Consider the following 23073-nt stretch of genomic DNA (forward strand, 5'->3'; position numbering starts at 1 on the left):
GGAGCTGCAAATTTTTGGTGTCAAGGAAGCCCGTTCTGCCTTTTTAAAGATTCCTGGTTTTCTACGTGGAAACTCCCTCCCCTCAACCAGGAAAATAAGATAAAAACAATGAACACAGCACAGAAATCTGTTTTATTTTTTTAAATATTAGAGTGCAAAGAAGCGTGCGCACACCCAGCTCCTTACATGTGTACAGTGTGTCCTATACCACAGGGCATGCTTCAAAGGCAGAATTACAAATACACAAAGGCCTGCTTGAATGTGTATTAGAACCTGGCCTCCTTTCCACTACAATACACTATAACATTAACATTTACTAAATAATTTATATAAAAATAAGTCACTATATGAAACGTGGGACGCTTGCATGACTATAACCATAAGGTACAAATTGTTCTGCTTGGAAATCAGCATCTACATATTGGGAAGTGGGTTTGGGGACTCAGTTCAGAATTCCCACCAAGTAAAGGTAATGGGTAAGTGAGTAGTGATCACAGATTCCCCTCTCAGATGAGGCTGAGACTTACTTGCTCACCAGGGAAAGGTTGTTGAAGGTGAGGGACAGTGGAGTAAGGAGATACCAACACAACCAGGGCCTCTCGAAGTTGTAGAGAAGGCATTTGGGGCAATAACAACAAAAATGGCACACCAACAAGGGCCACAGGTACACAAGAAATCTACTGTGATGTCTGTGATATAAAGGTCACAACACTGACACTCAGTCCTACCTTAGTTTCTACTACCTGGAGCTTAGTAAACGTACTGAGAAGAGTAAACCATAGTCTATTCATGCAGGGGGATGTGGAAGTAAGTTTAGAAAGAGATTCAGGCTTAACAGGATCAATAAATGGATGAGCGGACGAATGGGATGATGATTGTGGATGAATAGATGGATAGGATAGATCTAAGAGGGGCAGGGGTGAATAGATGAATGGATAAAATAATGGTGGCTGGAAAGAGAGAGGAATGGATGGGATAGATAGAAGGGAAGGATGGATAGAGTGATGGATGGAAGGAAGGGGAGGTGGAAGGCAGGAGGGCCGGATATGTGGCAGATGGTTGGGTGGAAAGGTCAGTAAGCATATCTACATCTGGAAGCTAACTTCCAAATCTCAATAAGATGGTCGTCTGGCACAGAGAGAATGTAAACCTGTTCCGTGTTCAGATGCTCCTGGGATTCCAGGTGACGGAAACATAAGAAAGTCAGAGAGTCTGCATCTTATCCCACTCAACTCAACAGGGATGAGGTGGAGTGCAAGCCTAGGCTTTGTCACAAATGTCCATTTAGCTTCTAGTGTCCACGCGAAGAAGAACCCTGGTCCCTTTAGCACACGAACCATCTGACAAGGTTTCCATTGCCTCGCTCTCATCCTCCTACCCTGCCCCAGAACAGGACGACTATTCGTAGGGACACACGGCCACAGATGAGACCAAACATATCCTGACCTGAACTTTGAGCTCATTCTGTAAGCAAGAACTTGGTAGGTGAACTGATTGAACTAGCTATAGCTGCCTAGGTGGGGAGCCCTCCCAAGGGATTTGGGGAGCACTGAGAGGCAGAAAGGGCCTTCTCCAAGTCTCCCAACAGGTCACACAATTCCCCTTGATCTGGGCTGGGCTGGATCCAGGACCCCTCGGAGCAGCTATTCTGGGTGAAGTGAGTCTTTGGAGAAAGAAACGTCAGTTTGATCACAACAAAGAAAAGTACATGTGTCTGGATACATACGTACATATAAACATGTACCTTTGAGAAAGTTTGACAAACCCTGCCTTGAGGCCTTTTTTTTTTTTTTTTTTTTTCAGAAAAATAGTAGCCTGAAACTGAACCTAGGTCCCATTGGCCATTTCAGTTGCCTGCCGGTGGGTGTGACCATCCCTCCGGTCATTGTCCCTGTTGAATCCTCTCCCGGGTGACTCTGCACTACCCTGTGTGGGGGGATGCCGTCAAAGCACCAGGCAGGATGATTGTCTAAGCTAAGGGTGAGTCAGGGCTGATGTCAGCCCCGCTTCTCAGTGGGGAACAAATCCCTGTTAAGGGGAGAGACGGGCAGAAGAGGAACATGGATACTGTCCCTAGTGACCAAGGCAGCCCCTACAAGAACACAACAACACTCGTGTTCTGGGCATCCATGTGGAAAGTGGAGAACCTGGCTCGGGCCCCTTGGTCTACGGAAAAGTCATCAAAGGCCTCTAGGGCTCTCATGGGCTCTTTCTGCACCTCCTCCAGATTCCTGCCACGCCTGTCGCCACGTTTCTGGAAGCAGCTGATGAGCCTGGAGACCACCTCATCCCAGGGCTTCAGCGAGTGCAGCCACAGGGGTAGAAAGTCCCAGTTCTGGAGCTTCTTGGGCAGGAGCCCCGGGCAGCGGGACTGCAGGAGCCCGATGAACACGGCCAGCACAATCACAAAGATGATGGGCACCCCCACGGCCACCAGCACCTGCCAGCCTGCCAGCGAGAGCCCAAACACGGCCAGCGGAGTCAGGAAGAAGAAGACGATGATGTAGACGACAGCAAACCAGCGGTACTGGGCGGAGATGTTGCCCAGCCCCTTGGCCAGGTGGATGGGCAGGCGGGTGAAGGGGATGGGGTACCACAGCAAGAGGCCAGAGATGTTGAAGAAAAAGTGGCACAGGGCAATCTGCAACACAACACAGAGGGGGAAGGGTGAGTGGGGCTGTGGGGGTACAAGGAGGTCACCCACAAGGTATACCTGTCGCAGCATCACTGTCCTCCTTTCAGCCCAGTCCAGCCCAGAGGACCCACTATGTCCCTAGGGCCAGCATTAGCTTTATTACATCCCCATCTCCAGGGCCTGATATTCTCTGGAAAGACACAATTTCACACATGAACTTCATGAATGTGCCTGAGCAGCCCAGGATCCTAGTGCCGCTTACTCCCAGCAGGTAGGAGCAGGTAAGAGCTGGTGGGCAGAAGAAAGGCGCGCACAGTGTGGCTGCTGACTCATGGGCCCATTTCTAGGGAGGTGGGAGAGCCAGGAAGAGCATCCCCAATGTTAAACAAAAACAAAGAGTCCACCCCAGATTGTATAATTTTAATTTGTAAGGTAAAAACTGGTGTTGGAGCGATAGCACAGCGGAAGGGCATTTGCCTTGAGCGCAGCCAGCCCGGCTGAGCCAGGTTTGATTTCTTCGCCCCTCTTGGAGAGTCCGGCAAGCTACTGAGAGTATCTTGCCCACACAGCAATGCCTGGCAAGCTACCCGTGATGGATTCAATATGCCAAACACAGTAACAACAAGTCTCAAAATGGAGATGTTACTGGGCCCACGCAAGCAAATTGATGAACCACAAGAGGATAGTGTCTGTTTGAAGGTTAAAACTACCCTACATACTTTCTTTGGGCTACTCCAATCAACCAAAAATATCCTACGAAATGCCCACCCCTATCGTCGCCATTTGATGTGAAAGGAAATTGGAACAGCAGGTTAAGGGATGTTTTCTGGAAGTCATATTGATAGGACCTGCTGCAGCTGGGTTTCAGTTGCTTGCCTTTAGAGGTCGCACACTTCACCGTTTTTCTCTGTGTGCCTGCCATGTACCAGAGATCATGATAGGAAGTTGGTGCATCCTATCTAATTCCTTAGCAGCCAGTCCCCTGCACCAGCTGAGAACTGGAAATAGGCACTGGAACGTGAGACCTGTGTCCACGACGGACTGCTGGTCGACCAGGAGGCTCAGGGCTCTGTATTGAGAGGTAAGTGCAAAATGTGCTCGGAGTTTCAAAGACAGTCAAAAAAAGGTTGTGAAATACCATATCATTTTAATATCAGTTATAAGCTATAATAACACAGACATTACCAGTGGAAGGATGGAAGATATCTGTTTCTTTCAACTTATTATTGTTGTTGTTTTTATTGTTGTTATTTGGGGGCCACATGCAACAGTGCTCAGGGCTTATTCCTGGCTCTGTGCTCAGGGCTTATGCCTAGTGGTGCTCAGGTGACCCTAGAGGATGTTGGGGATGTGGGGATGGAACTCAGGTCTGGGGGGCTGGAGTGATAGCACAGCAGGTAGGGCGTTTGCCTTGCACGTGGCCCGACCCAGGTTCGATTCCCAGCATCCCATATGGTCCCCCCAGCACTGCCAGGAGTAATTCCTGAGTGTATGAACCAGGAGTAACCCCTGTGCATTGCTGGGTGTGACCCAAAAAGCAAAAAAAAAAAAGAAAGAAAGAAAAGAATTCAGGTCTGCCCCATGTAAGGCGAGACCTTCGCACTGCACTATCACTCTGGCCCCTCTTTCCACATTTTAATATGTGACTATTAGAAAACTTATGATACATTTGTCACTCCTATTTATACTCTTTTCACATACTGTAGCTCTTTGAAGAATCAAACTTTAGATGTCCTCATGAGATCTTTATAATATTCCTTATGAAGTAGGGATTGTGAGTCTTATTTGTCAACAGAGGAAACTGTTTCTCAAAGGTTAAGGCACAATGCATGGAAACGGTGGCATAAGATACAAGACCAAGGTCCCTCTTGCTGGAGCACACTTAACTGTTTTACGCAAGGAAGGACCCTCTGGTTCTTCCTGCAATACTGACAAATGGCCTTCCCAGATCCATCCAACGTCCCCTAAGAGTGATATGAGGAGACAGAAAGTGGCGTCTATCGTTCCTGGAAATGCATTATTTCTCCATCAAGTGCTACCTTGCCTGTGCTGACATCCCTGCAACTGAGACCCTATCTACTTGTCTAACAAGAAGGTGCTGGCTGTTCTCAAACCTGCATCCCTTCATATCAGCTTTGGACGTGCCAGAGAGAATGTATCTCTTGTCTGACACTATCTACCTATATGACCACTGATGGACTGTATTCCCTGCTCCCACAGACCCCTCCCCACGCGGCACCCTCTTACCTGGAGCGAGCTCCTCAGAGTGTTGCCTGGGCTGGCCAGGGCAGCCAAGATGGCCGTGGTGGTGGCGGAGATGCTGGAGCCCAGGGTGAGTGGATATGCCCTCTCAATGGAGATCACACCGAGTCCTGGGGGAGGGAGAAATACAGAATCCAGAGCACCAATGGCAGGGAATGATGGGGACTGCAGTGGTGGCCAAAGGGACACTTACCAATCAGTGGGTTTATGGCAGATGTGAACACGAAGCTGCTCTGCACAATGAAGGTCATACCCGCCCCCACAAGGATGGCCAGGTAGCCAGTCAGCCAGCCAAAGGGAAAGGGCAAATCTGAAGGACAGAAGACAAGAGAAAGTGTGGGATAGAGCCCAGATGGCACCTGTAAGGACCGAGGAGGCACAGCCTGAGTGGGGTAGGTGTGACCCACCCCACACCATACTCTGCAACTGAAAATTAGCCTTTTTTTTTTGAACACCCAAGGCATGCTCAAGGACCCCCAACATCCTTTCCCGGTGATTCTCAGGAAACTGGGCCAATGTGAAGTCCTGAGGAGGTGTTGCTGCTCTGACTCTGGCGCTAAGAACACCAGAACCGTACCTGGAGGTGCTCGAGGGTCAGGAATTCCAAGGCTATACCCAGCAAGTCTTGGGGTGAAGTGGGGCATTGTAGCAGGGCTTGAACCAGGGTTAAACTGAGGTTCAGTACATGCTAGGTATATGCTCTTATGCCTATCCAATCTCCCAGCCCTTCAGAATATTTAAAATCACAGTACCTTCCATATTGAGATGACAGAACCAAGGGCCAGGTGATGTAAAGACAAAACTACATATTCACTAACTGTCAGAAACTAAGCATATTAAGCCCACTTTTTACAAACTGAAAATTTGTTTTCTTTCAAATTTCCTACACTGAAATCCTCCTGGTGTGATAATTGGAGGACTTGGGCCTTTGGGTAATTAGGTCATGCAGCAGGACCCTCGTAAATGCATTAGTGTCCTGATAATACAAGAGAACGTTTGCTTTCTCTCTGCTGTGGGCATCTGTAAACCAGGAAGCAGGTTTGCAAATGCACCCAACCCGAGTGACACCTTCATACTGTTCCTCCAGTCTGCAAAACTACTGGATATAAGATTCCTCTGAGCCTCTACCTGGCTCTTCCATAGTAATTCAGTAGATGATGCAATGACACAGGTGACACCGCACCTACCAGTGTTGAGGGTCTTCTTGATAACAACAGCCACCTGCCCCTTGAGCACGGAGCCCAGGAGCTTGACAATCATGATGAGGCAGCCACAGAGGACCAGCAGGGAGACAATCACCAAGATGATGCCCACAGCCAGATCCGGGAGGTTGAAATTCACAAAGATGTGCTGACCTGAGGAGATCACGAGAGGCCTTGTTAGGGGACAAAGAGCAACCCAAGGCCATATAGTTACTTATCCCCAACACCGTTGGGTAATTGGTGCTCCCTTGTAGTAAATCCTGCTTATGAGCTAGACCCGCGGCTACCCAGAAGACAGGCCGCATCCCAGACTCCCTTGAATATGAAGGCAGCCCCGAGGCTGTTCTCTGGGGCAGCCCCAGAGGCTGGAGATGAAGTGAAATCCCTGAAGAAGTCACAGGCTAGGCAGGGGCAGAGCCAGGCCTCCCGCCCAGCTGACCTGCCTCTGAAGCCTGTGCTGTGCCTCACTCATGGCCTTGAGGATAATGACAACAAAGGGTCTTGGGGACAAAGCGGAGAATGGTGACCAAGTCAGAGAAGAGTGTTGCTCATTCTGAAACTCCTCGTCTTCCAAACACCTGGGCGTCCCCACCAGACTCCATCAACTCGTGGCTGTGCCACTGGATCTGTCACTGGGCTACAGGAATGGTGAGTTCTCTGGATTCTGAGTGGTTACTATACCAGGACCCTGAAGGTCTTTTGCTCAGAGCTAATGAAGGTGCAGGGCTGAAAAGGAGAAAAAGCAGACACACCAGAGACGTTTCCCAGTGACTGATGTTCAGTTCCACTCACATTTTTCGATGTTCTCCTGGTAGTCCACATTCTGAAGGGTCCAGGTACGAGAACCATCAGTCCAACAGAGGTCAGGGGAGGTGCAGTTCTTAGGTGAGGGCACAGTGACATTCATCTGGGTCTAGAGTGTACATGAGAGATAGGACATACCAGTCCTCAGTCTCGATGAGAGCACTGGGCACCGTGTGGGGCAGAGAGAGATGCCCACACTGTATCTATACACCTGATACCTCCAACAATGCAGAGAAGCAGCCAAAGTTATGCCACGAGACCAACCAATAATGAAAAGGCAGCAATGACACTCAGAACTTTAGTACGTTCTACTCTTCTCTGTGTCCCATGCATTTCCTCGCATTCAACATGCAAGAATACACCTTAAGGCTCTTCCTTGTATTTGTATTTTTAGCTATTCCCCCTTTTCTTTCCTCACCCCTTCTCTCTGAAGATTTGCCTAGAGTACAGATACAAATGTTCCCTTCTCCAGCAATATTCTTACAAATGTACCGTGTTGATAATTGTTTTGCACCAAATCTTGATGAGACTCTTGTTTGGGGTTTCTTCATCATCATCCAATGCCAATTTGTTGACAACGTTTTTATCCAGCTGAAAGAGGAAAACAGGAGAGGTGCAGGGCTGATGAGGGAGAGCTGCTGGTTCAGACACTGAGATTATGAACCTGACTTTGAACTCCCCTGGCAATGAGCCAGGCCCCTCCAGCTGCACTTCCAGGGTGGATCATGCCTCCTACCCTTTAGCAAGGACTTGACAAATAAACAAATTTTTTTTTTGTTTTTGCTTTTTGGGTCACACCTGGTGATGTGCTGTCACTCCAGTCCCCCATAAACAAATTATTGTATGAACAAAATCCAATACATAAGAGCGTATGTGGTGCAGCTTCCATGGACCACTTTACAACAGAGAAAACCAGGTTGTCCAGTACCAGGATTTCCTTCTCCCATGCCAAAACTCACCAAATATTTTTGTTTGCTTTCTTGTTTTTGCTTTTCAGGTCACACCTGGTGGTGCTCAGGGATTACTCCTGGCTCTGCACTCAGGAATTACTCCTGGTAGTGCTCAGAGGACCATATGGGATGCCGAGGATTGAACCCAGGTCGACTGTGTCCAAGGCAAACACTCTACCCATCGTACTATAGCTCCAGCCCTTACCAAATCTTTTTTCATTGATTAAATAAGGTTAATTAATTTGGAGGAATTTAGGTAGGCCATGCTCAAGCATGCTTAGCATCTATTCCTGGCCCAGTTCTTAGGAGTGACACTGGTGTTGTTTGGGGATCACCTGTGGTGCTGGGGACTGAACCCGAGTTGGTCACGTGCAATACACACACCTTTCATCCAGTATTCTCTCCTCAGCCCAATCAATGTCTTTTTGGTTGTGTGGGCCATACCCAATAGTGTTCAAGGGCTACTCTCGACTCAGTCACTCCTGCAGTGCTTGGAGACAATGCAGTGCTAGGGACCAAACCTGTGTCTCCTGCATGCCCAACCCGTGCTCCAAGCTCAGTGGTAGTGCAGTGGTTAGGGCTCTTGCCTCCAGCATGTGTTCCAGTCTGTTAAGCTATCTCCCCAGCATTCACTGGTCCCAGTGAGAATAGATGCTGGTGACCAGTGGCTTCAGAGGACCCTTAAAAGGAGAGGGAAGCTCCCATCTACTCTGGGTAGGAGTGAGATCATCCTTGTCAGTGACCAGTGGGAACAAAGTTGCCCCAGGTTCACCGTGGAGTCCTTGGAAGCACTGCCATGTACTGTTCCCTCTCCCAATAAAGATGGCATGTGTTGAAGTCAAGAAAACAAAAACAAAAGTCTTCTACTTAGGGGCTGTAGTGATAGTACAGTGAGCAGGGCTGACCAGGGTTCGATCCCCGGCATCCCATATGGTCCCCTGAGCACTGTCAGGAGTAGCTCCTTAGTATCCCCAGAGCCAAGAGTATCCCCTGAGCATCTCTGGGTGTGACCTAAAAAAGTCAAAAAAAAAGAAGAAACAAACTAAAGTCATCTACTCTGTCAGATATCCCTACAAGTTCTGTCTCTGGGCCTTTTTCAGAGAGATCCAGTGAGTAGTTCCCAGGGGGTCTTCCCCTCTATTATTTTTGGTCCACCAAGTAGGGGAACAGGGCAAGCAAGGGTATGAGGAGGCTTCCTGCTCTGAATCGAGCCGGGCTACCTGGATGATGAGCTTCGTGAAGGGCTCTGTGATGACTTTCAGGAGACTTGGGGTATCTCTTCCAATCCTGAAGGGGAAGGTATTGAGCACCAGGTGGGCCAGCATCTCCAGGGAATGGGTGGTGACCTCCAGGGGCAGGAGCACCAGCACAGTGAGGCAGCTGAAGAAGTCATCAAGGGTGGCCCCTGCAAAAGCCCTAGAGCGGGGAGCCCAGCCCAGCCCAACATCCAGGTGAGTCAATGGGCCAGAGGGCACAGGCCCCAGTGGCACATTACTGTATCCACTGCCCAGTGTCACCACTGTGAGGACCGGCATATGTGCCACTCCCATGTCCAAGCTAAAGATGGGGTCTTGGACCACACCTGGTGGTACTCAGGGTTAATTTCTATCTTTGTGCTTAGGAGTAACCCCTGACAATGCTCAGGGATCATATTGTGATGCTAGAGATAGAACTGAAGTGGCCACAGGCCAGGCAAGTTCCTTAACCTCTACATTGTACCTTTGGCCCAACAAAGGGTGATTCTTAGGACAATCTCCTGAGTGGGTGTTGTTGATGGGCAGTGGGAAATGTACACTGGTGAAGGGATGGGAGTCAGAACATTGTATGACTGAAACTCAATCATGAACAACTTTGTAACTGTGTATCTCATGGTGATTTGATAAATATTAATAATAATAACAATAATAACTCCCCAACCATCACTGGGTGTGGCCCTAAAATCAAAAATAAAGAGAAAAAGGAGAAAGCCAAAACAAAAGTGTATATAAAAAAATTTCCAATCAAAATAGGACAAGAGCACGAACAAATGGAAACTAATAAATATCTAAGGGAAAATGTTTTAATCATGCTAATAGTAAGAGAGTTTAATTTGCAATCCCTATTTGTAAGTACAAATTTTTACCTTTCCTGTTACCTATTTTTTTAAATATCTCATTTTCCCTAGATATGGTGATTTAGGTAGTTTTATACAAGTGATTGCAAATATTTCTTCAGTTTGGTAAAATGTTTGAAGAGTCTTAGAGATGTCTGATATGGTAATGGTTCTGGGAATCAATAAAGATGTAATCCCAACTAATTGTAACCAAAGCCAGCCCTGAAAGCAGTTTGTTTCAATATTCTAATAGAATGTGAGCTACATCAGTAATGTCCCAACATGCAGGAACCTTAATTGATTGTTATGTTTGTGTTTCAGAGATTATCCAGGGGCAAACATTAGCATAAGAGGGAAAAGAAACCACAGTCTGAAATCGGGAAGCCTGGATGGACTCCCTGTTGAGACACTCAGCAGTGCTACTGAAGAGCTTTGCATTTTTACAGGAGTGAAATGAAGCACAGAAAAATCTATTTAGGAGCCCAGCAGATAGGGCAATGGGCTATAACATGTGAGATACTTTTTTGGGGCGGGGGTTGTTTGTTTGTTTTATTTGTTTGTTTGTTTGGGGGCCACAGGTGGGGATTCTCAGGAGTTACTCCTGGCTCTACATTCAGGAGTCATTTCCTGGCAGTGGTCAGGGGACCCTATGGGATGCCAGGGATTGAACCCTGGGTTGGCTGTGGGCAAAGCAAGCACCCTACCTGCTGCCCTACCTCTCTGGCCCCTAGAGCATGTGATTTTGCCTGCAGGAGGTCTCGGATCCCTAGAACCTCATGGTCCCTCATACAAAGCCTCCGAGGAGAGCCATGGTGGCACAAGAATCAAAATAGGAAAAAAAAAATCCATTGAATTTCTTGGGTATTTATGTTCTGGGGAAAATCTGAGGGTGTTCAGGGACTACTGCCAGCTCAGTGCTTGGGTGTCATTCCCTGTGTTGACAGGGCGATCCTGGGATCAACCATGAGGCTTTGCCTGCCGAGGATGACCTCAGTCCATTGCGCCACCTCTTCGGCCCCTCTTCTCAGTTTCCTGGGAAGATCCGTCAAAGTAAAATGCCTATAACATGATTTTTGTGTGGGGGTCACCCCTGGCAGTGCTGGAGAGACCATGAGGTGCCTGGGATCAAACTGGGCCTCCTTCATTGAAAAATCTGTGCACTATCTCTTTTGACCTCTGCCCGGCCCCATCACAGGCACTATTATAGACATAGCCCGCTGAAACGAGATGTGAAGGTGACTCATCAGTCAGAGGATATGAGGGCCTCTGCTGCTGCCAGTCACCAATGAAGGAAGTTGATGTCCCCTGGACCCTTGGCTATGAATAACGCCTGCGGACCAAGCCCAGAGGCACAGGGAGGCTGGACACTGGTTATACTTCAATCAAATCTGAGAAAGCCCAGGAGAGTTAGAAGAGAGGCTGGGAGAGGTGCTGGCTATTCACTTCAAGCACTTGGAGGGGAAAAGATTCCCTCTCTACAACCACCCCATTCTCAGACCCCACAGCCGTGAGGGTGCACGGTTCACCTTCTGTGGGCATGTGGGTGAGGACGGGGGCAGAGGACTGTGTGGGGCGGCCCAGTGGGGGCTGTGGATGCTGTCACTACTCTCCGTGGGGCAGAACCCCCTGTACTGAGTGGCCTTGTTGGAGCCTCATCCCCTTCAGGTCAGCCTCCAACTGGTGCTGTTCTGAGGGAGCCCAGCTTGGCTCCTGGCAGCTCTCTGAACTCTTACCTGGCGGTGTTAATGCAGCTTTCAGTTGCCCCAGGATTCCAGCTCTGCAGATGGGGCCTGGGTTGAATCTCCAGCCTTCCTTCCCCCCTGGCTCCTTTCGGGAGCTCCAGCAGGGCTTGGTGAGAGCCCACTGGCTAGGGGAAGAGGGAGCCCATAATCTGGCCAAATCCAAGGAGCTGGGACAGGGCAGAGGATGTGTGTGGGGGAGGGGGGGAGGTGGAGCAACAGCACAGCAGGGAGGACGTTTGCCTTGCACTCGACTGACCCAGGTTTGATCTGATCCCAGGCATCCCATATGGTCCCCTGAGCTTGCCAGGAGTGATTCCTAAGTGAAGAGCCAGGGGTAAACCCTGAGCACCACTGGGTGTGATCCAAAAACCAAACCAACAAACGGGGGAAAAAAAGCAAAAAAGCATACTGACCCAAGGAATTAGGCCGACCTGGGTGGGTTCGGCGCCTCTTACCTTCTGAACTCATTGCGGTCCCCGGCCTGCATGAGCGCCACGATGGTGTTGGTGATGGAGGCGCCAATGTTGGCCCCCATGACGATGGGGATGGCGGCCCGCACGGTCAGCACTGAGGGTGGAGGGCAGGGACTGCATTAGGTTAGGAGGGAGCAGCCTGGCTGGTGGCCCCATGCAGGAAGGTCTCCCTCTCTTGCAGCACTTGCTCATCTCGGGGTGGCTGAACCCCACTGGGCTCTGATGAGCATGTGGGCTGATGGGCATGTGGGCTGATGCCCATGGAACTGTGCCCAGGGACCTCCCACAGTCCCATCACGCAATTCCAGGGAATCCACAGACTGTGCAAGACCCTTTAAAATGTCATTATAATTCCTCTCTCTCTCCCTCTCTCTCCCTCCCTCTCTCTCTCTCTCTCTCTCTCTCTCTCTCTCTCTCTCTCTCTCTACTATATTTAAGGACTTGAGTATTTATAATGGCAAAATCCTGGCAATACAATTTTCTTTCCTAGAAAATTAATACTTAGCCACAATGTTCTGATGAAGGAAGGTCAATTTTTTTAATGGAAGTAATGTTTTTTTCTAATTTGATCCAGAAAAGTTTCTAGTTTATTGCTTAAAATGTGATTGGACTGAAAATGGACCCTTTCAAACTGGTCCTCCCAATCTAACAAATATCGGACAGCCTCACACTTGCACATCAGCTCCTTAAGTTCAGCTGTCCCGACAGTCAACCTGTCATGTGCTTACATGGCATCTTTATTCCTGACGCCCGGGGCAGCGATGGACACACATTGAATAGCTGCACTATTCAATACAGTGGCCTCTCGTCTATTTTGATTATTGATGGCACATTGATGTAGTTGCAACAACCAAATCTAGTATTTTCAAGCAGAATCATTTCAATCAAACACAATAGACACCTGTGTCTAGTCATTGCTTAACAAGAGAGCAGCATTCCTGAAAGCGCAGAGCTAGATGCACAGGGTGTATGTTCAGCCTGAGGTGGAGACGGAATTCATCCTCACCAGACACGATCCCCGGCTCCCTGAGGGTGTGTGAAAGGCCTGGAATGTGGTGGCTCCGGGCAGCTGCACTCACATGACGAGGCCACCATGCTGATGATGACGGACGAGGAGGTGCTGGAACTCTGGATCAGGGCGGTCACCAGCACCCCGATCCCCAGACCTCCCAGAGGGTTGGACACGATCGAGTTGTTATGGAGGAACTTCTTGGTCATCTTTCCTGAAAAAGACAAAAAGCCGGGTCATAGGGTGGGGACTAGGTAAGTGGGGAGTGATCATGTCATAGCAAGACTGACCAGTGACAGCCTGGGAGCCCCGCCTGCCCTCTGGGTTCTATGGAATATTCTTATACTTCCTCCTGCTGCTGACATAGTACCATCCAGACATAGCTCTCACCTGCCCACAAAAACTCAGCCTCTCATTCCCTCTGCCCAATTCCTCCCACAGGAAGTCCCCCTCCAGCCTTCTTGGGAATAAGCCGTTCTGGCCAACTCAAACCCATATTAAAGGGTTTACATTTTCTCTCCTCTAAAATAGGTGCAGGGTACAGGAACAGTTGCACAGCGATAGGGCGTTTGCCTTGCACGCACCTGACCCAGGTTTGATTCCCAGCACTTCATATGGTTTCCTGAGCACTGCCAGGAGTAATTCCTGAGTGCAGAGCCAGGAGGAACCCCTGTGCATCGCCGGGTGTGACCCAAAAAGCAAATAAATAAATAAATAAATAAATAAAAAGGTACAGGTCTAGAGCAGTGTAGGGCTCATGCCTTGTGCACAACTGGTTCAATCCTGGGCACCCCATTTGGTCTCCCAGAAAACCAGCAGGACTGACCCCTCAGCACAGAGTCAGGAGTAAGCCCTGAGCACTGGCCAAGTGTACCATCTCCGAAAGACTTCCTCAGTGATCCTCCCCAGTGATCCATAGACTTCCCCAGTGATGTGGGGACGGGGTTTCAACCTTAAAGCATCCCAGAAGGCTGCCACTGGTGGGGCTTGATGAGCTGTAAGCTGTGACCGTCGTTCCCCGCCCCCACCAGCCCAGGCCTTTCCTTCCTACCTCCCAGCAGCTGGAAGGCACTGCTGAGGACGTCCAGGGAGCACACGAACAAGTAGAGGAATCCCAGCAGCAGGACGAGCTTCCCAATGCCTTGGAGGACACAGAGCAGCTTCCCGCTGGCATTGCGCTCTGGAGGGAGGGAGGGAGGAAGGGAGGGAGACTCAGCATCTGCGATACTTCAGCCCCCACCACTCCCCACTGCCAGCACAGGGCCCAGGTGGGGTTCGTCTAAGGCTGGGGTCAGTGGCACTCCTGCTGAGGTGGGGCAGGGAGAGGGGAGCCCACTGTGGGGGCACACGCAGCCCTGCACCCCAGGGACCTGGGCGCTGCTCAGAGGCCCCGGCAACATCCAGCACCCCAGGGCCCATGTGTGCCTCCCACCAAGGCCCCACCCACTGTCCTCAGCACACACCCGGGCCTCCGGGTCCTGGGGGTGGGCACCCTCGGCTGCTGGATCCCCACTTCCCGCTCAGGTGGGTCCCACCCGAGTCCCCCTGCTGGTGTGCTGGTGCCTGGCTCCTTGGGCTCCTGGCTCCTGTGCCTGGATGCACAGACAACCCTCACCTCAGTGGTGCCCAGGGGTTACTCCCAGTTCCATGTTGCCCCCATGCCCTGCTTAGAGGACCAGACGATGCTGGGGATCTAGGCAGGTCTCCTGCAGACCAAGTACTCAGGCCACAGCCACTCACTCCGAGCCGAGCCTTCCCTGGGCTTGCTGAGACCCATCTCCGCCCATCCCAGGAGCTCTCAGACTGCGCCTCTACTCAGCCTTCCAGCCTCCCTATGGGGGAGCAGGCAGCACAAAGGGGTCCCCACTTGTGTCCCCCAGAGCTGGTTAAAGGAGGGGGGGCAGAAGACAACGAAGAATGAAAGGCAGAACCAGAGACCTCAGGGTTCCCACACAGGGCCTGGGCCTGAGTCTCCTGGCGGGGGGGGGGGGGGGGGGGGGCGGGGGGTGACACGGAGCCCCAGCCCTGGGAATTAGAACACAGCCCCAGTCCCCCTCATACCTGACCACTTGAGCCCCGTGTCCTGCAGTGTGGGCAGGTCCCAGGGGTTGTCGGCGGTGTCCTCGATGAGCGCCACCGTGGAGTGGGACGGCAGCAGCTCCCCCTTGGGGGCACAGGTCCCGCTGTCATCTGGGCAAACGTGCGACAGGGGCCATGAGGGCAGGTGGCCTCTGTGGGGTCCCTCCCGGGAGCTCTGGGGAGGTGTCCCCACACTTACTTTTGTCGGACTCCTTGCCTCTCTCCGACATGGGGGGCTGGCGACCCCCTTCGATGTATGTTCCGGGGTTTGCCTGGGCATTCTGCAGCTCAGGCTGAACAGCCATGGTCTGTGGGTGGAATCAAGCATCAGGAGACAGCGGGGAGAGGCTCAAGTCTGAAAATCAGACCCTCCTTGGATTTCTGTTCTGGGCGCTGGTCCCACAACGCTTGCATGCTGGCTCTTTGAACTATTGACCCTCATTGGTTTCTTGAACTTTCCTTTCTCTGTCTCTGACTGGGCCTAACGAACACTAACATACTTATTTTTTATTTGTTTGTTTGGGGGCCAGACTCAGCGATGCTCCTGGTTCTATACTTAGGGATCATTCTGGGTGCTCATGTACAGCCCCCAAACAAACCAAAAATTAGACCAGAAAGTAATAAATGAATAGCTATATACTTCTGACAACCCCTCACTAGGTTCCCCCAGAATAACAGAAAGAAAGTTCTACAAAAAGAATCAGAAATGGGACTGGAGGGATAGGGCAGAGGTTATGGTTATTGCCTTGCATGCGACTGACACCAGTTTGATCCCCAGCATTGCCTATGGTCCTTTGAGCCCTGCTATGAATGATCCCTGAGCACAGAGCCAAGAGTAAGCCCTAAGCAGACCTGGGTGTGGCTCAAGAATTACAACACAACACAACACATACATACACATAAAATAATCACAACACATACGTGTATGCACACACACACACACACAATGAGGATGGTGAAGTCATAATTGATAGATACTACAAAAACAGGAGGCTACATTATGGAGAGCTCTATGATCACCTCTACCACTAAGCAAACAAACCTAGGCAAATGGATAAAGCATCAGACTCACACAACTTTCCACAACCAAGCTAGCAACACTTATAGAAATCAAAATGGTAATTAAAAGTTGCTTAAAAGCAAAAGGCCTAAACAAATAACCTCACCAGTGAATTCTATACAAGCTTCAGAGAATGCCCTCAGAGGGTGGCTTCTCAACCACCCTCTAATTGAATAGGTGGGTACTGCCTCTAACACATTATCAGGTGAATTTAACTGAGATTAACCCAGTTAACCCAATCTAACCCAATCTGGTTGTCCATAACTCAGAAAAGAACTAAACTAAAATAGAAAAATGATGGTGATGATAGATGCCACCAAACAAATCCTTAACAAAACTCTGGCCAATCTAATCAGCAAAACTTCAAGAAAATCATTGATCATAAATATGATTCATCTCACAGATGCAAGGATGATTCAATATATGTAAATTAGTTCATTTATCACATCCACACAAAGATTTAAAATCTCATGATCATAGGCATTGAAAAAACATTTGACATTTGAAATGGTTTCAACATTCATTTGTGTTTTTTAAAAAAGAACTAAAATATTAGGAATATACTTCCCAGTCTATTGAACATATTTCAACAAAATAAAAGGTCATAGATGACAAACCCATAGATATCAGTATGAAAAAACTCAATCATGAAAAGCTGAACACATTTCTCATGAAATATGGAAAGAGATAAGGATGTGCACTTATCCTTGCTTTGCTGCATAAGTTTAGAAGTCCTATACAGAGCAATTAGGCAAGATAAGACATTAAATGAATACAAATTAGAAAAGGCAAGGTGAAAATATTGCATGGCAAGATAATGGACTAGAAAATTCCAAAGACTTAACAACAACAACAACAACAACAACTACTACTACTAGAAATGAATAACAAGTTTACAGAATCAGGATACAAAATCAGCAATATAAATCTGCTTGTGTTTTAGATGAAACTAATTGAATGACGGAAGAAAGGAAAATGAGGAAAGGAGGAGGAAGATCTTCGCACTGCAAATTGTAAGAACGCATGAAATAAAATGGAAGAATACACAAAGAAAAGGAAAGATGGCAGCATTCGTGAAGTGGAAGAATAAACATAATGAAAATGGTCAGCTTGGACCAGAAAGATAGTTAACTGGACTGGGCACATTTTATGTGCAGAAGCCTGGTTCCCTCCCTGGCACCCCACAGTGCCCCTGACTGCTAAGAGCGAACCCTAAACAATGTTCCCGGAGTAGCCACTGAGTTCCACCAGGCAGGAACCAAAACCAGACATAAAACAAAGGAGGGGGGCTGGAGTGATAGCACAGTGGGTAGGGCGTTTGCTTGCACGCGGCCCACCCGAGTTTGATTCCCAGCATCCCATATGGTCCCCTGAACACCACCAGGAATAATTCCTGAGTCCATGAGCCTGGGGTAACCCCTGAGCATCACCAAAAAAACAAAACAAAACAAAACAAAAATAAATAAAGGAGGAACAAGTCTGTTGCCTCGGGGACCTCCATCCTGTGGGGCTCTGGGCTCTGGGGCCCTGGCAGGCAGGTGCACAGGCCTGGAGGTTTAGGAAGAGAAGTCCAAAACTATCCCAGGAGGCTTTTAGCCTCAGGTCCAGGTGGTCACGTGAACAAATGAGCTCTGCTGTTTTTGAGACGGACGCTGGACGCTTACCCATCCTCTTAGGTTTCCGATTTGCTCACGCAGTGGTAGAGAGTATCACAGTGCACTCCATGATCCCTCCTAACTTTTTTTTCTTTTTTGTCACACCCAGCTGTGCTCAGGGGTTCTCCTGGCTCTGCACTCAGGAATTACTCCTGGCAGTGCTTGGGGGACCATAGGGATGCTGGGGATTGAACTCGGGTCAGCTGCATGCAAGACAAACTCCCTACCTGCTGAACTATCGCTCCGGCTCCCCCCCTGTGTTTTGTAGTATCAGGTATGACTTCACCTTTCTCATGATGTGTGTGTGTGTGTGTGTGTGTGTGTGTGTGTGTGTGTGTGTGTGTTGTGGTTCTTGAGCCATACCCAGCTCTGCTCAGGGTTTACTCCTGGCTCTGTGCTCAGGAATCACACAGGTTAGGAGAAACTGTTGGGACCCAGAGGATGGCCCCATAGGCTGAGTGCAACCTTCAGGTGTGGCTGGCCAAGGTTCATGCCCTGGTACTGGACATACTGTCTGATGTGGGCCGCCCCTTCCCCCTGGGAGATAAAAACACTGAAACTGTTCTATGTGATTTTTCACATTTTTAATCTAATGTGATTTTCACAGCAGACACTGTGGTTCAAGCGTCCACCTCTCGACCCACCTAACGCTGGGTCCCTTAGCTGGTGTCTAGGGAAGGAAGGACAACTTCGAGACTCACTGTCAGTTAAGTCCTGGCTGGGGTCCACCCCTGATTCCCACCCCTTTGAGCTTGAGCCAGCACTGCCCAGATTCCCACGATGTTGCCAAGTCCCTGGGCTACCCTAGACATCCAGGTTCCAGGTGGGAAATGGGGTCTAGAACTGATTGCGGGGGAGGAGGTGCGGGGGGGAGCTTGGGCAGCTTCCAGGGCCTGATTTCTGGAAGTGCTTCCTCAGGATGCTTCCGGGCTGTGCGGAGGTGTGTGTCCTTGTCCAGAAAGCCAATACCCCAAGGAAGAGTATCAGAGTGCCCAATCCTTCACCAGGGTTGGAGGTCCCCTGCTGATGCTGTCACCTGCCCCAAGCCAGAGGGGCCACTGAGAAAGGTGGGGAAGAAGGAGAATGAAAATAGCATGGAGTTTAATCCAGGGCCAGAAGAATAGTACAGCATGTCGAACACTTACCTGGCATGTGACCAATTGGTCTTCCATTCCTAGTTCCACATGTGACCCCCTCAACCCTGCCAGGAGTGAGCCCTGAGCACAGAGTCAGGACTGAGCCCCGAGCACAGAGTCAGAAGTGAGCCCTGAGTAGAGACAGGAGTGAGCCCCGAGCACAGAGTCAGGAGTGAGTCCTGAGCACAGAGTCAGGAGTGAGCCCCGAGCATAGAGCCAGGTGTGAGCCCCGAGCACAGAATTAGGAGTGAGCCCTGATCACAGAGACAGGAGTGATTCCCGAGCACAGAGTCAGAACTGAGCCCCGAGCACAGAATCAGGAGTGAGCCCCAAGCACAGAGTCAGGAGTGAGCCCTGAGCACAGACCCAGGAGTAAGCCCTGAGCACAGAGCCAGGAGTGAGCTCTGAGCAGAATCAGGAGTGAGCCCCAAGCACAGAGTCAGGAGTGAGCCCCAAGCACAGAGTCAGGAGTGAGCCCTGAGCACAGAGCCAGGAGAGAGCCCCAAGCAGAGTCAGGAATGAGCCCCGAGTACAGAGTCAGGAGTGAGCCCCGAGCACAGAGTCAGGAGTGAGCCCTGAGCACAGAGTCAGGAGTGAGCCCCGAGCACAGAGTCAGGAGTGAGCCCTGAGCACAGAGACAGGAGTGAGCCCTGAGCACAGAGCAAGGAGTGAGCCCTGACCTCAGAGACAGGAGTGAGCCCCGAGCACAGAGTCAGGAGTGAGCCCCGAGGAGAGACAGGAGTGAGCCCCGAGCACAGAGTCAGGAGTGAGCCCTGAGCACAGAGCAAGGAGTGAGCCCTGACCTCAGAGACAGGAGTGAGCCCCGAGCACAGAGTCAGGAGTGAGCCCTGAGCACAGAACCAGGAGTGAGCTCTGAGCAGAGACAGAAATGAGCCCCAAGCACAGAGCCAGGAGTGAGCCCCGAGCAGAGTCAGGAGTGAGCCCCGAGCACAGAGTCAGGAATAAGCCTCAATGCAAAGTCAGGAACAAGCCCTGGGTGCAGTTATGGGGGTGAGCACTGGGCACAGAGTAGGGAGTGAGCCCTGAGCACTGTGGGTATGACCTCCAAACCCTGCTCTCCAGAAACTGCTTTCTTCATTAAGCCAAATTCATATCAACTTCACCTCGAACAGCAAGAACACAGACGTCCGTCTCCTAACCCTGAGACCTGACTCCGGGGGACTATTGAGAGGATTCCAGTGGGTTTGGAGAGGGCAATCTTCAACATTCCGACCATGGACCAGATATGTCCAACCAGTCCCCAAAGGAGGAAAGCAGAAAGAGATCTTCATCTTGACTGGTTCTAACACGGCAACCACACTCCCTGCAGTGAGGCACGTTTCCTAAATTCCCAACAAAGAACTGATTCAGGAACAGCCTGTGCAGGAGAGCTGGGGAGAACGGAGAAAGCAAGTCCCCGGCTCGTTGGGATGGCATGGACACCTGCAGGGCTGACTGAGGGCAGGGCAATCCACAAGCCCTTGTCTCAGTCCAGCTCTGGCCTGGGGACCCGCCCCTCTCCGCTCAGCACCCCAAGGCACATCCATTAAGCCATTCCTCCCACTCCCCTCCGGCCCCCTTCTGCCTTTTATCTCTGGGCAACCATCCAAACCTCAATTTTATTTTTATTTTATTTATTTATGTATTTCTTTCTTTTGACTTTTTGGGTCACACCCAAAAAAGTGCTCAGGGATTACTCCTGGCTCTGCACTCAAGAATTACTCCTGGTATTATATGGGATGCTGGGGATCGAACCCGGGTCGGCCACGTGCAAGGCAAATGCCTCACCCACTGTTTTATCCCTCCAGCCCCAAACCTCAGTTTTTTTTTTTTAAAGGACAAGGAGCAGACAGAAGAGAATGTGCGTCAGATATAAGCATGGCTTCTAAACTAAAAAAAAAAATTAACAAAGTTAACTTTTTAACTTTTATTTTATTGGTTTTGGGGTCATACTCAAAATGGCGGTGCTCAGGGGTTACTCCTGGTTCTGCACTCAAGGAATCACTCCTGGCAGTGCTCTGGGGACCTTGTGGGATGCTGGGGATCGAACCAGAGTTGGCTGTGTGTAAGGATGCAACTTAACTTCTCTACTATCTTTTCAAACCCCAAACCTCACTTTTCAGCACAGGAAACATTCTTGAGACACTCCCCTTTTTCTAAAGAGGGGAAACTGAGGCACAGGGGCTCACAGAGCTAGTCACACAGCTAGTCAGGGTACAAAGAAAGGGAACTGTCCTCCTACTCCCAACGGCTCCCTTCCACACCGCTCTTCTCCCCCAAACATAAATCACATTCGATTTTAGCCACCACCCCCCCCCCCCCGCACCGTCACCACCACCATCACCAGTGCAGGCTACAGGGAACCCCAGCGGAGGTGGGGTGGGACCAGAGGTAGCCACAGGAGGAAGGACCCAACATCTGGCACTGCGGAAATGTTCTTCTTGTTTCTTTTCTGCAGCCCAAAGCTTACCAACTCTCTTGAGATCTTGGGGTCCCTGGAAGGATTTGGGGAATGAGGTTCTCCGCGCCAGTGCAGGCACCCAGCCCTGCAGAGGTACTTACCGCGTTCGTGCAGGTGCTGCTCAGGGACAAGAGGTGATAGCCACTGTGATCGGGGGATATATAGGGCTGGAGGGCCGGAGATGGACAGACACACCAAGGGGAGGCCTGAGGCGACTGCTGTCCTGGTCCCTCAGACATTCCAGCCAATGGCGCCGAGCAGAAAGATGTCCCCACAATGAGCTCATCATCTACTAGGGAGGACAGGGGTCAGGCTGATGGCAGGGAGCAGAAGGACCTGGGGCTTCAAAGTGCTCCTGACTTCTGGCTCCCACTGAAACCCCAGCAGGAGGGTGCGCCTGGGGTGCCTGCAAGCTCCTCCCTGGTGGAACAGGCAGAGGAAAGCCTCCAACTACAGCAGGGACCAGCCAGGTCGGTACGGCCTGCTCAGCCACGGGGGCGTGTCTGCCCCCATCCCACAGCCCGGCTTGCGTGCAGTTAAGACCCTCGGCTGCAGTTCCCGGGCTGCGCTGGGTCAGGGGACAGCACCACGTTGCACCAGGGGAAGGGGCTTCTGACAACCTGAGACCCGCTCCCCACACCTCCGCCCCTGAGTGTCTTTCGGCCTTGGCACCATGCTGCCCTCGCTGCCTGTTCCTCATGCTGGCTGAGCGTCCCTCAAGGTGGACAGTGGAAGCTGAGGGCAGCTGTTTCTGCCCATCTCCAGCCCTCAGCCTCAGGACCTTTGTTTTGTTTTCTTTTGTTTTTGTTTTTGGGTCACACCTGGCGATGCACAGGGGTTACTTCTGGCTCTGCACTCAGGAATTACTCAGGAATTATGCTGGGAATCGAACCCAGGTTGGCCGCACCAAGGCAAACGCCCTACCCGCTGTGCTATTGCTCCAGCCTCTTTTTGCTTTTTTTTTTTTTTTTTCTTATGGGGCCTTCAAGCGGGCCCAGGGCCAGGTTGGTGACACTCCAGACAGGGGCAATCAGACTTGACAAGCTTTAGTGTTCTGTGACCCTGCAGTGCCAGGTACCATCAGATACATACCCCGGGGTGCCTGCTGGTGGTTGTGAGGCTGGGGGACGCCCAGCCCGTCCTCATGGTGCTCTGGCTGGGGTCGGCTAAGCCAGTCTGTGCTGACTGGGTTCAAACTTCATCTGCACACATGCCAAGACAACCCTCACTGCTGAGCCCCTTCCCCATTCCCAAGGCCCTCAGGATACACTCAGTTCCCACCCAACCCTGGTCCTGTTTCAATCCCAGTCCCTGGCCCTCGCAGCCCGCTTTCTAGCCGCATCCGGCCGGGCTGCACTATTTGCTGGCTGTTGGGCTGCCCCGTAGGAAGGTGAATGCCTGGCCTGGACGCGGCTGGCCTCGTGCCCGGAACCCAGCGCTCCTTCCAGCACCCGCAGCAGGAGAAACTGCTTCCAGGAACCCGCAGCCCTGGCTCTGGCTCCTCCAGGTGCAC

At 50.7% G+C, this 23073-nt stretch overlaps 1 protein-coding gene across 1 annotated transcript; it reads right to left on the reverse strand.

Annotated features, from left to right (window-relative positions):
• Positions 1 to 2092: 2092 nt before the first annotated feature.
• Positions 2093 to 15553, reverse strand: LOC130033981 (sodium-dependent phosphate transport protein 2B-like). Its single transcript, XM_056125576.1, has 12 exons — positions 15448 to 15553; positions 15231 to 15359; positions 14221 to 14349; positions 13240 to 13383; positions 12143 to 12254; positions 9074 to 9269; positions 7396 to 7494; positions 6892 to 7012; positions 6085 to 6252; positions 5091 to 5207; positions 4883 to 5007; positions 2093 to 2641 (listed from the first exon to the last, which is right to left on the reverse strand). Exons 1-12 carry the CDS (start codon positions 15551 to 15553, stop codon positions 2093 to 2095), a joined length of 1995 nt encoding a protein of 664 aa, XP_055981551.1.
• Positions 15554 to 23073: the final 7520 nt, after the last annotated feature.

The sequence above is a fragment of the Sorex fumeus genome, unplaced genomic scaffold, assembly GCF_029834395.1.
Source record: "Sorex fumeus unplaced genomic scaffold, SorFum_2.1 ptg000055l, whole genome shotgun sequence".
NCBI lineage: Eukaryota > Metazoa > Chordata > Mammalia > Eulipotyphla > Soricidae > Sorex > Sorex fumeus.